The sequence below is a fragment of the Onychomys torridus genome, chromosome 5 (assembly GCF_903995425.1).
Source record: "Onychomys torridus chromosome 5, mOncTor1.1, whole genome shotgun sequence".
Classification (NCBI taxonomy): Eukaryota; Metazoa; Chordata; class Mammalia; order Rodentia; family Cricetidae; genus Onychomys; species Onychomys torridus.
The window spans coordinates 72,038,289-72,051,398 of record NC_050447.1 but is presented as its reverse complement, the minus strand read 5'-3'; the positions used below and the strand labels follow the sequence as shown (position 1 = coordinate 72,051,398).

Here is a 13,110-nt window from a genome sequence, read left to right as displayed (position 1 = left end):
TTTTACTTGGGGACTTGACTGATGCAGTGTCAGGTGTTGGGGTCTTGGGTAACTGAAGATTTCCTCTAGAGCAGTGGTTCTCAACCTTCTTAATGCTTCAATACATTAATACAGTGTGACTCCCACACAAAAAATTAATTTGTTGCTACTTCATAACTGTAATTTTGCTACTGTTATGAATTGTATAGTAAATATCTGATCTGTAGGATACCTGATATGTGACTCCTGTGAAAGAATCATTAACTCCCATTGCTCTAGAGTATCCCAGAGAAGCCTTAGCTGTAGGTGACTTCATCACTGAACATATCTTAATTATGCTGGCTAGTGCAGACCACATATATTAGCACCCAATTCAGCCTGTTGCAGTGAACATTGTCACTCACTAATGCTGATGGGAGTCCAGGGTTGCCTGCTTGTCACATTTCATTTGTATTCATTTCATGGGCATAAACTGGTGATTATTTTTCCTAGGATGAAACTGAATTCCGAGATAAATTATCTCCAATCAACATTAGCCTGAACTACAGTTTGGATGACTCCACCTTTAAAGATGGCCTTGAAGTGAAACCAATATTGAACCACTACAGGGACAACGTAGTTACTGAGCAGGTAAATCTTTGGTGCAAAGGTCTGAAGACGTTTTCTCTACCATTCTCTGGAAAGAGTCATTCCTGTGCCCTGAAGATGAAAGCCAGCCCCTGTATTCCCATCTGTGCACAGAGTTATATAGCCTTAGGGGCATGTTCCTAGCATGTTTCCTCATTGTGACTTTGGAAGCCTTGGTTCCCTTTGTGCAACCAAGATTTAATTTGTTCCCATGTAGCATCAATGAAAGCAATATAGGCAGTAATCCTAAGAACAGTGCCAGTTAGCATCATCTACAGACATTTCAGAACAAACTGCAAACGGTCTAGAAAATGGCCTCTATCAGAGGTCACTTAACGTCACAGAGTATAGAGTTGGGCAGGCTCCTGTGCCGTGAAACAAGAGCTTTGGTTTAGTTGATAGAATCCTTTAGAATCTTCCAGAGAAAGGACCCGATCGATGTGAATCTTCTCAGATTCTTTCTGATGCCTCACTTGCTCAACACAGGCTCACATCCTGGTGGACTGTGGAGAAGACAATCTATGTGTTCCCGACCTGAAGCTGTCAGCCAGACCGTAAGTTTAAATAAATAAACGCGTGCATCACACCTGGTGGTCTATGGGGTGTTTACTCAAAGCTCCTTTTGAGAAAATATATTCTTCCAAGAACTAGGGGGAGGGGGGGATGATTCCACTTTGGATTTGCCTCTGATCTGGTCAGTCCTCTGTCACTGGCGTCAAGGCACACACCCTGAGATCTTGCCTGGGCCATTTCATCTTTCAGCAAGAGTGGGGGGCAAAAGTGCTTTTGTTGAAAGTAAACTCATGTGTGGTGTGGCTCAGGTTATATTTACCTACCTCAGTCAAGTGAGAAAGGGTTCAGACAAGCCAGTTCAGTCCACACCTTAACCAAACTTGTTTTTGCAGCACCCCATGACTCAAAGGCCTCCTTAAAACTGTCAAAACAAAATTAATTTTAATTTACTTGGGGGAGGACTTAAAAGACACACCAGGGAGTCGAGCAGAAAGTGTCAGAGAATCAACTGAGAATCAAAGGGCCTCACAGCTGCCAGTAATGGCAGCCCGGACTCTGGAGCTGGTAATTGCACTGTTATGTTGTGGAAAGAAATTGGAGTAGGGGGTGAGGCACCCCTGGGTGGAAACGTGGGCTGTACATACTCCTCTCTCCCAGGAACTCCTGCACTGCCAGTGTTTGGAATCTGCTTGGTAATCTCTCAAGGGGACTTGCCCCAACATTCACAATTTACTAAGTGTCAAAAGCAATAGCTTTGAGGGGGGCCCCAAGGTGGAAGAGGCGTTTCTAAATATTGGTTTCATTTGGAGTTCAAAGCGAACAAAATTTCCTTAAAATACTTCAGAGCGCTCTATCAGCCATTTGAGACCCCATCACGCCTGCCTGTTTTCCCCTCTTCGATCCACGTTGCCGTGTGTCTCCCTCTCTCCCTGTCTAAACAAGCCCTCTTTCTTTCCCCACAGCTCGCTCTCTCCCTCATGTGTGTTCTCAGTGATATGAAGGAGTTGGGAGCTCTGGCTCCGAAGTCAAATGTTAAGTTTGCAGGAGTTTTGTTAGCCGACTGGTCAGTGTGTTGATAGCTTCCAATTGGTCACAGAGGGAGGACACAGCACTGGAATCCACAAATGATATGTATCGGTTTTATTTTTTAGAACAAATTGTTAAATAGTTGCTTGCACATCATTGAACATTTTCCCACCCTTTCCCATTCAGAAATTGTTCCCTTAAGTCTTCTTATCTTCTTGACCAGCTATCTTCTTTCTCAGTCCTAGCCTTGCATTTGACTTTTTTTTCCTCCTAAATCATTATTTTATTCCTATGTGTGTGTGTTTGTTTATTTGTTTGTTTATTTGTTTGAGACAGACTGTTGCTATGTAGAAACTTCCAATTCTCCCATCCCAGTCTCCTGAGTACTTAGGTTACAGGCACACATTATTTAAATTTGTAAAATAGATTCATGAAGCTAGTGATGTTGAGTTGCATAATCACTCTTTTTAAACTGCACTTTTAGAGATAAGCATCAGATAATTATCGGGGATGAAAATCACCTCATGCTCATCATAAATGCACGAAATGAAGGAGAAGGCGCCTATGAAGCTGAACTCTTCGTTATGATCCCTGAAGAAGCGGACTATGTTGGGGTTGAGCGCAACCATAAGGTAAGGCATGAATCCAAGTGAATATTAAGTCTGATCAACAAGGCTAAGACTTTCCTCTCAAAAGAGACCAGAATGGGGTCTTCCTCTGTCAGCTCATAACAGCAATGTGCCAGGGAGAAAATGGGCTACAGATAGTAGAGTCCCTGGTTGACACTGCAAAGATAACTCAGCCCAAGCCCAGGAGGTGAAGCAAGACAGACTAAAGACTAGCCAGAGAAGCAGCTGACTCCTTTCCAGACTAACCCCCTCTCCTCACTGACTTTGCAAGCCTTGTTGTGAGTTCGTTCTGAGCAGATCACAGGAGGCCTGGTTTTTATTACTGGTGATGGAAGAAGAGCCCAAGCAGTCCTGCTGAGCACTGATAACAGCCTAAACAGGAACTGCAGAGGAAACAAGTTCATTTGTCTTTCTTCTTAGTCCACATTTTTGGGACTATGACCAGAGAAGGGCCTGTTTCTTCTGGTGAGCCAGTCCTCAATGTCATTGTTTATTGAAAAGGTACCATTGCTATCTATGGCCTCCTGGATCATTACCAGAACCCGACTCTTCCCATTCAGTGTGTCCTGGGAATCTGTAGTATTCTTAATTGCTTTGTCTGGAAAAGCATTCTGAATAGGCCAGTGGGGCACATGTGTAATCACAGAAGCTAGGAAGCTGAGGCAAATGTATCCATGAGTTGAAGACCTGCCTGAGCTGTATATTAAACTAACTAAAAAGAACAAAACAAATAAGCAAGCAAACAAACCAAAAACATTGTCATAAATCTTTGATAGATTGATAGGTCTTCCATTTCAGAAATATGTGAGACATTCAATAAAGGGCAGAGACTAAGCTTCACATTCTTTCACAGGAGTAGGAATAGCATAGACACTCCATAAATGCTTGCTGATATATTTGTTTAACTAAAATTTATTATGTGTCTACCACTTTCTCAAGACCACATTCTCTAAGGGGTTTTCACAACCTAATGATTGAGCAATGTCATGGAAAGTGATGTATGTGGTGCAATGTTGTCATTGTAAGAGCTTTTAAAAATGTATGGAAAGAACCTGGTGTGGATGAGCATCCTGGTAATCTAGCACTTGGGAGGGAGAAGCAGAAGGATCACAAGTTCAAGGCCAGCTTGTACATAGACTCTGTCAGGAAGGAAGGAAGGAAGGAAGGAAGGAAGGAAGGAAGGAAGAAAAGGAAGGAGGGAGAGAGGGAGGGAATGAAAAGAAGGAAAAGAAAAATAGGAGACAAAAAAATCTCTATTTACATGTCTATTCTCATGGATTCTTGTTTTAGTTGAATTATTTTCTCAATTAAAAAAAATGAACCAAACAGTAATCAAGTATCTTTGACACTTAAAATCATTATACATTTCTACTAAAGGGAGTGATTAAAGTGTCTACATTCATCAAGATGTATACCAAGATTTTTCTGTCAATTATACCTCAATAGAGTGATTTAAAACAGTGATGTGGAAGTTCTCAAATCCATCCTCATCAGCAGGGAGGACACTTGGAAGGAAAGTCTCCCCGCTCTTCCCAAGAGTATTCACGGTCACCATGGCATTATCCCTCTCCACTGCAACCATCAGCATCCCTTGGTATGCTGATGTTTCCAAGGAACGATCTAAAATCTTCCCATTTTCTCCTTCCCCTAACTATGGTGTTTTTGTGCTTGTCTCTCTGTTAAAGTTTTTCAGTAAATAAAAACAGGGCAAGTGTAGCACTCATCCAACATCTCCATGGTGTTCAGTGGCCATTCTGAATTGAAAATGTCATCTGATAATAAAACCTCTGCAAACAAAGAGAGCAAAAGGGAAGGAAGGCTGAAGAGATGAAACCCAAACGCAGGTCATCATATTTGTGCAGGAAGCACTTGAATGTACCAAGCCACCTCTCTGACCCAGTTTAACCACGTTTAAGTGCGAAAATGTCGAAGCATAGCACACACATTGTTGTGTGACCATCACCACTGCTGAACTCCAGAACTTGTCATTGTCTCAAGCTGAAGCTCTGTATCCATGCAAAAACTAATTCTCTATTTCTTCCCCTCTCCATTGGGCACTCTCCTCCTATTCATCTCCATGAGACATCTCACTTACACCCCCGCTCAAATTCCTCCCAGCAACCACCTTACCTTTGCCATCTCTACAACTAGACTTCACTCTCCCACATCCACATGGCTCATTTTCTGTCACAGAGAGTAGTACCCACATGCTTCTGGTATCTACATCTTAAAGTCAACCCCAAATCTGCCTAGTCCTCATCCTCTCCAAGTACTGAAATCCCCACTGCCTTCTTCCAGGCTGACTTAGCTTAGACCAGAACATTACCTGTCTCCTCTTCCACCTTCCCATCTCCCCCTCCCCTCCTCTTCCATCTCCCCCTCCAGCCTCCTCTTCCATCTCCCCCTCCAGCCTCCTCTTCCACCTCCCTTTCCAGCCTCCTCTTCCATCTCCCCATCTCCCCCTCCAGCCTCCTCTTCTATCTCCCCCTCCAGCCTCTTCTTCCATCTCCCCATCTCCCCCTCCAGCCCCCTCTCCCACCTCCCCCTCCAGCCTCCTTTCCATCTCCCCCTCCAGCCTCCTCTTCCACCTCCCCCTCCAGCCTCCTCTTCCATCTCCCCCTCCAGCCCCCTCTTCCACCTCCCCCTCCAGCCTCCTCTTCCATCTCCCCCTCCAGCCCCCTCTTCCACCTCCCCTTCCAGCCTCCTCTTCCATCTCCCCCTTCAGCCTCCTCTTCCATCTCCCCCTCCAGCCTCCTCTTCCATCTCCCCCTCCAGCCCCCTCTTCCATCTCCCCCTCCAGCCTCTTAGCTACACAGAAACCATCCTTCTAACAAGCATGACTGCGTTATTTTCTGTCTTGAAGTCCTCATGAGTTCTTTACTGCTCTCTGGGTCAAATCCTTCAGAGGGTCCATCCTTCCTGCTCTTACTTCTTCCTGTGTCTTCAGCCTCCCTATTAGTTGTTCCCTCATTCACCCCCATTTCCTCTATTCCAATTGGATTGAATTTCTGTTCAGTTCATCCTTCCAGTGTGCTCTCTTCCCTGACACACTAGCTCTATAACTTTGCCCTCTTTAGCGACCTTATTTTTTTTTATATTTATCCTTCCAGATCTTCATAACAATTAAGACCTACTACCAACTGCAGGTGGCTAATAATGAAGACTATCAACACATACTGCATGGTTGTTGGGGTCTGGGTACCGCTCTCAACTCTTGCATGCATTGAATTTGCTGGATCATGATATTGACCGTGTAGAGAAGAATCAAATTTGTTCTAGAGTTCATAAATAAGGAGACGTGTGCAGCATGCTCAAGTTACTTGGCTGTTGCATTGCAGAACCAATCAGATCTCACCTGTTTTGAACTACCAATGAGCCCTTTCCCCATTAGCTTAGTTAGATGCTGCCTCCTCCAGGATGTCCTCTCTGATTGCTTAAATATGTATGCATACCTTCCTTAAATCCTATTTACTTTCTAACCAAAAAAAAAAAACAAACAAACAAAAAAAAAAAAGCCCACTGAACTCTTCTGTAATTTCGCTTCCACTGCTTACTACAATTCACCTGTTAGAATTGTTACCATGGTTAGAAATTCAAAAAGGGTGCGAGGTCTTGTTTACCTGGTAAAGTAGCAGATCCAAGATAAATATTTTCAGTGAATGAATAGGGTAGTGAGTAATGCTCTGAGAGCTATAAATGGACTAGAGCAAAAATGTCCCTGGAACCACTGAGAAAAACCATCTAGCAATGTCTAGAAAAAAAAACAACTGGTTTCTCTTTTCATCAGAGAGAGAGAGGAACTAAAGATTAAAAAAAGAAAGAAAAAAGGAGGGTGGAGGGGATGTGGGAAGAAAAATGTTTCAATTGATGTCAAAGAGCTCTTTGTAGAAAGCTGGGCAAATATACGTGCTGGGACTGGCAAGATGGCTGAGCAGGTAAGAGCACTTGTTGCTCTTGTTGAGGAACTTGGTTTGTTTCCTAGCATCCATATGTTAACTTGAAACTAACTGTAACTCCAGTTCCAGGGGATCTAATGGCTTCTCCTGGCCTCTTTGGGCACCAGGCAAGCAGAACATATACATACATATAGGCAACACACTCATAACACGTAAAATAAATATTTTTAATTTAAAAATAAATTTTAAAAAAAAGGGCATGTGGCCTTCCACCTTCAAGCAAGTCAAACATATTAACTAAAGAAACTAAATCTCTGTGTTACAGCCAGAGGGAACATGGATACTTCCTAAAGCTTTTCAATTGTGTTTTGCTTTCATGATTAATAATCTCAGTGTGAAACATCTCTTAGTTACGAGTTCTAAAGATGAATACCCAATAAACCTACCTTTGAATAAAGAAATTACCAGCTTTGGAAAGATGCCTTTGAGCTCCTTTGTGACAGTTACCCCCATGACCTCTGTCGACTATTTGTAAAGAATTTGTGTTAAATCGAGTTCAGCCAAGTATCAGCCACTCCACTCTTACCCACTAATCAGACCGTGCATGTCTACCTGGGTGATGACTATAGTCACCTCTTTAGGAGATGATGTGTGAGCTGCTTCTGCCCTCCTCAATGATTTGTGCAAACTCTGCTCCAGACACTGAGATGGGGTCAGTGTCTGGAAGCTCTGCCTTCCTAGTGCATACAGTCTCAAATGCATTGATTATAGAGTTCCTAATGTAGATACTAGAGTTGTGTTGTTTTGTTTTGTTTTGTTTTGTTTTGTTTGGGTGAGGGTTGGTGAAAGTGGGGAAAGTGTCCATAAAGTTGAAAGGAATAGGGAAACATTTCTAAAGCTTTTCCTTGAAAACCTCATAATGTTTCCTAATATAAAATCCCAACAACACTAGCAAATGAGTAAGTGATTGTCACAGTCGAAACTTCATCTCCTGACTTCCTAGAAGTTCCCCAAAGGGTGCTCCGTTGCAAAAGCTATCCATATATTATCTTAGGGGATGAAGGCGGCAGGCCACAATTTGAAGGCATGGAATGACTTAGAGTGAAGCGATGGAGTTATGAAAGAAGTTGTCAAATACACCATCAGGTTTTGAAAGATGGAAAGAGAATTGGGATGGAGAGTGAAGGTAGATTTCCACCCACCTAGGAAGACATCCATAGGACTGAGAGGGCAGAAGGCTGCAAGGAATGCTTTCTCTGTCCTGTTGTCAACAGCCCAACCCTGAGAGTCACCCGATGAGAAAAAGAACCTCCTCAAGCTGGAGTATTCACAAATTCTAATCCAGATGGGGTATAGAGAGACGGGTATAATAGGAAGAACCAGTTAAACACAAATTGTAAACATTAATCAGAGGACACAGGGTACAGCCGGGGACTATTGCAAGCAATGTATGTATAGCACATAGATACAAAAATGTCCCAATAAGGGCTGAGAAAGGATTCAATGATGTCATGCCTGTAACTCCAAATCCAGGGATCCAACACCCTCTTCTGGCATTCAAAGTCACCTAAACAAATGTGTGCTTAGACACACACACACACACACACACACACACACACACACACACACACAAATAAAATATTTTTTTAAAAAAATCAAGAAAACACCATAACAAAACTCATCCCTTTGTATACTAACCTAAAAACTTAACTTTTTAAATTACATCTTAAATATTTGAAGGATCTGACATATAAGATCTAACAAAGGCATCACCTTAAACTTCCTCTGTGATGTGTAGAAAACTGGGTTCCACACAGTTCCCCTACAAATGGCCATGGAGACATAACAATTATGTGCATCCCCATAGTTTGACTTTTGTGGTAGTAATATAAGGAATAAATCTGTTTGCTCATATTTGGTCACTTTTTCATCTTACTGTTCTAACATTAAGATTCAGGAAAGTACAAAATGTCCACCTAAATACTGTTTGAACCTCTTATTCCTCAACAAAACTGTTTACACAATTTCCCCTAAGGTGTAAGTTGTACTTTTTCCCTCTGGTTTTTGCTCTTGAGTCAAAGGTACCCAATTGGATTAACTTTGTGCATGACCCACACAGGTGTTTGAAATCAAGGGGAGCTCTGAGGCCTCCCACATTGCATGCGACAGGATGGAATTCATTCTGCCTCTAAACTCCACAATGGTGTTCTTTTCCTGTTGTAGGGACTGAGGCCACTGAGCTGTGAGTACAAGATGGAAAACGTGACCAGGATGGTGGTGTGTGACCTTGGGAACCCAATGGTGACTGGAACAAATGTAAGAGGATACCAGCATTCCTTACTGATCTCTGACTAATTGAATTTTATAGTGGACCGGTGGAAAACTCCCCAATTAGCACCCAGCAAATAGCAGCTAAAACAGATTGCCCAGGAAATTACCAGCATAGAGGGATTTAGCATGTTAACCTAGGTGGAGTGATAATGGCGGGTCAAAACCACAAGAAGACCTATGCTTTCACACACTTTCTCTACAGATGTCACACATCACATCTTGTAGTCACAGCAAGTCAGTGGCAACATGTGTACCTCAGACTTTTGCCTTTGATTATTTTCTTTCAATTCTAATATAGACTTTATTTTAAAACTACAACATTCAGTTAAAAAGCCATAAAATAAGCTGCTTTGGAGGGCTAAGAATGTAGCTTACTTGGTAGCACGCCTGCCTAGCACACACAAAGACCTGGGGTTCCATCCCCAGTACCGTGTAAACCAACCAGAGTGCAGTCACATCCTTGTAATGCCAGCACTCAAGAGTTGATGGAAAGAGGAGCAGAAGTCCAAGATCACCCCCAAGCTACCGTGAGCTCAAGGCCAGCCTGTGCTTTATGACATTCTGTCCATTGCAGGTAGAGGATAATTTTAAAACATTAGCAAAGAAAACTCTTTTCCAATATGCCACCCAGATTAATACTACACAATTTTCATGTTAAAAATAGTCATGCTCTGGTTTGTAAGTGATCTTTACTAAGTGTGTGTTTGAAAAATAGGGGTAGAGAGGCGGCTCAGGGGTAAGAGTGCTGCTTTCTTCCAGAGGATTAGAGGTCAGTTTCCAGCACCCCATGGGATAGCTCATAACCAATTTATAACTGTAGCTTCAGCAGGTCCAACACCATCTTCTGGCCTCTGTGAATACCGGAACACATGTGACATGCATGTGAAATCTAAAAAAGTTACATAATTAAATCACAATAAAGAGAACTTACATAATCCTCTATTTAAAATTAGATGTTTCTGTCATCAGTGAAATGTCCTGTTTGAAAAGAACTTCGTGAAAATTTACGATTGCATAGGTTTTCATGGGGACACTCCCAGGTGGACTCTAAACAGTGATGCCCCTTGGCCATCCTTTAAAGGGGGCTCTGGGCTCACTGCTACCTATCCTACAAATCCCTGGGGAAGGCCAAGATTAGATTTCACAGGTGCTGATAAGTCTTCTAGCAAATCAGTCTTTATCTCAGTGTTTCACAAACTTAATTGCATATCTGCAACTTCTTAAATAATACCTCTTCCCAATTTTCACTCCAGGATAGTGTAATTCAAATAATAGTTTTACCCCTTTACACTATTGCACTGGTCTTGGGTATTTAAAAAATGTGGCTAGCTGGAATCATGTAAACTTACTTCTTGTATAAAAAATTAATTCATTAACTTAAATATTTTAGTGCAAGTCAGATTACTGTTAGTTCTCATGGACTGAATGGCCTCTGAGTTCTAAGGCCATCACTAGAGAATAACTCCTTTAATGTTATCTTTCTGCATCGTACCAATTTTCTACAAGGACACTCTGGCCTGGAAAAGTCAAACATACTGTCTTGAGTCACACTGATGATAAAAGGCAGAACCAAGATTCCAACCAGGCCTGACCACAAAGCCCATGTTCTATCTGGTCTTTAGTGCTGTAGAAAGTACTCGAATGAAAACTAGTGAACAACAGATGGATGTTAAAAAGAAGATATGAAAGACAGAGTGGGACATTTGCCCATTATAATCCTTTTAGCTAGAAACTAGCAATTGTTTTTGCTAGTTTGCAAGGAAATAAATCCAACCACTTGATGTAATATAAAGACATTTACCTAACAGACAAGAAGAAACTAGTTTGACGTGAGGGTGTCAACGTCAGTGTCTATAAATAGGGTCCCTCATTCTCCTTCATACTGAGAGTGTCAAGTCTAGACTAAAGACAGTCTAAAGGTATCAATAACTGTGGCTAAAACTAGACTAAAAGCTGCCCACCAGTGCCACACCAAGAAAAGGCTGGAAATGGCAGTGTGGTCTGAACTGAGGAAGTGTTTATGTGAGAGGCTATCAATCTGTTTTACCAGCAAATAATCTTGAGAAAGCAGGGAAGTAAACTGTTTAGATTCATTTATCTCCGGGTCCCTAGTAGAAGAAAGCTAATTGGTTTCTTATCTTGCCCCCTCATGCCCTCAAACACATCGAATTTTATTGCATTCCATTTTGGTATATAAAACATGTTGATTCACTCACTTCTTCATTTTGTATTTTAAAAAACACTCTCTGTCCACAGAGTGGAGCAAATTGCAGATGGAAATGCAGTCTTGGTATTTAAAAAGATTCAAATAAATAAATCACCAGGAATAATTATCCCAGGCCCAATATTTAAAACAAAAAGTTTTCAAGTAACTTACATTTTAAATTTAAACTTGTCAATTTGGTAATCAGAAGTCTGACTTCTGATTTTTAAAGAGAAAAGTTGTTTACATGTAGTTGTCAGTGATATAAAATAGTTTTCATATGCTGATAAAGTTTTTAACTTGCAAATTTCTCCAAAAAAAGAAAGACAGGCCAAAAATATTTTAGTTAATATTTTGTCATGCATATTTTAGTTAATACATAATGATTATTTATAAATTTTATTTTATTTATGTGTATGGTTATATCTGAAAAAGTGTGTGTCACATGCTGTGGATGATTGATTGATAAATAAAGCGCTGATTGGCCAGTAGCCAGGCAGGAAGTATAAGTGGGACAAAGAGAGAGGAGAAGTCTGGGACATAGAAGGCTGATGAAAGGATATGCCAGCCTGCCGTCCAGGGAGCAGCATGTAAAGGCAGCAGGTAAAGCCACGGAACATGTGGCGACATACAGATTAACAGAAATGGTTTAAATGTAAGAGCTAGACAGTGGTAGACCTGAGCTAATGGCCGAGCAGTTTAATTAATATGAGCTTCTGAGTGATTATTTTATAAGTGGTTGTGGGGTCCATGGGACTGGGCAGGACTGGAGAAAACTCCGGCTACAGCCACCTATGTGAAATTGCTCCCAGGGACCTGAAGAGAATGAGCACCAAGGCCTCTTCACCGCTGAGTCATCCTCTCTCCATTCCCTGCCTGGGATGCTTACAAATAGGAAATTGTCATGTCTCAGTCTGTCTTCACTTTATATAGATTGTTCTATAATGAGGACCAACCTCAGGCAGCCTTCATTACAATATGCTGCACTTGTACACAAGGACACACTCCCATTCTTTCAACTATTTTTATCACACCCTTCTTGGTATACCACCATAAGCCTGCTACTTAGCAAACACCTGATAAGAAAATATGGAAGCACATTATTACTGTGTAATAGGACACTTAATATTAGCAACATTGTAGGCTGTGTGAGAAGAAAATAACAAAGAAGACAGAGGATAAGGAAGGGAAACGTACCTGTCTTAGGCCATGACAGCAGCCAGTTCCTTACCTCTCTTATCCTGAGTTATGAAGCCTGAGTTTTCAAAGGCTCTTGAAGTAGAAAAGGCAAGACAAAGTAAAAATAAAAATCTTCCAAAGAAGAGAGAAGAGCATATGCTGAGGTCCAACAGAAAACAGACACATTTGAAATTGTAAAGTAATTCCTCACTGGGGCATAAAGCATTGCACATCCTTTATAATCAAGGCTTGTGTGTTCTCCCCAGCCAGGTGCTTTGGGGGCCAAGCTGGAAACCAAGTGCTGGCAAGGCAGACACAGAAAGATCCCTGGGACTCCAGGTTCAGTGAGAGATCATGTCAAACTAAAACAGAAATAAAAATGAGCTGGTGAGGTAGGGAGCTATAGAAAGAGAGGTCCAATGTCAACCTCTGGCTTCCACATATATGTGTACATGGACCTGCACATATATGTGCATACACACACAGACATATACATGCACACATATAGTCCAAACACATCAGGTAAGGACCATGGGAAGGAGGAGTTAGAACAAATGATTGTATGTCATTGCTGTAACATTGGCTTCTTGTTGGTGACTTTATTCTCACAGTGCAATGGCTGTGAGGACTGTTTCTGGAATGTGCCTTCCAGAGATTGGAATTCCAGTCCTGCCCTTCATTTGTTCTGAGCCTGGACCAGGGCCCTTGGACACTCTAATCCTTCAAA

At 41.7% G+C, this 13,110-nt stretch overlaps 1 protein-coding gene across 2 annotated transcripts in view; it reads left to right on the top strand.

Annotated features, from left to right (window-relative positions):
* Itga8 (integrin subunit alpha 8) overlaps positions 1-13,110 on the top strand; it is a 181,397-nt gene that overhangs the window by 106,820 nt on the left and 61,467 nt on the right. For both annotated transcript variants that reach the window (XM_036188716.1, XM_036188715.1), the window contains exons 18-21: positions 472-609; positions 1,093-1,160; positions 2,630-2,777; positions 8,894-8,986. In XM_036188716.1, coding sequence (XP_036044609.1) covers positions 472-609; positions 1,093-1,160; positions 2,630-2,777; positions 8,894-8,986 — 447 coding nt within the window. The remainder of the gene's footprint in view (positions 1-471; positions 610-1,092; positions 1,161-2,629; positions 2,778-8,893; positions 8,987-13,110) is intronic.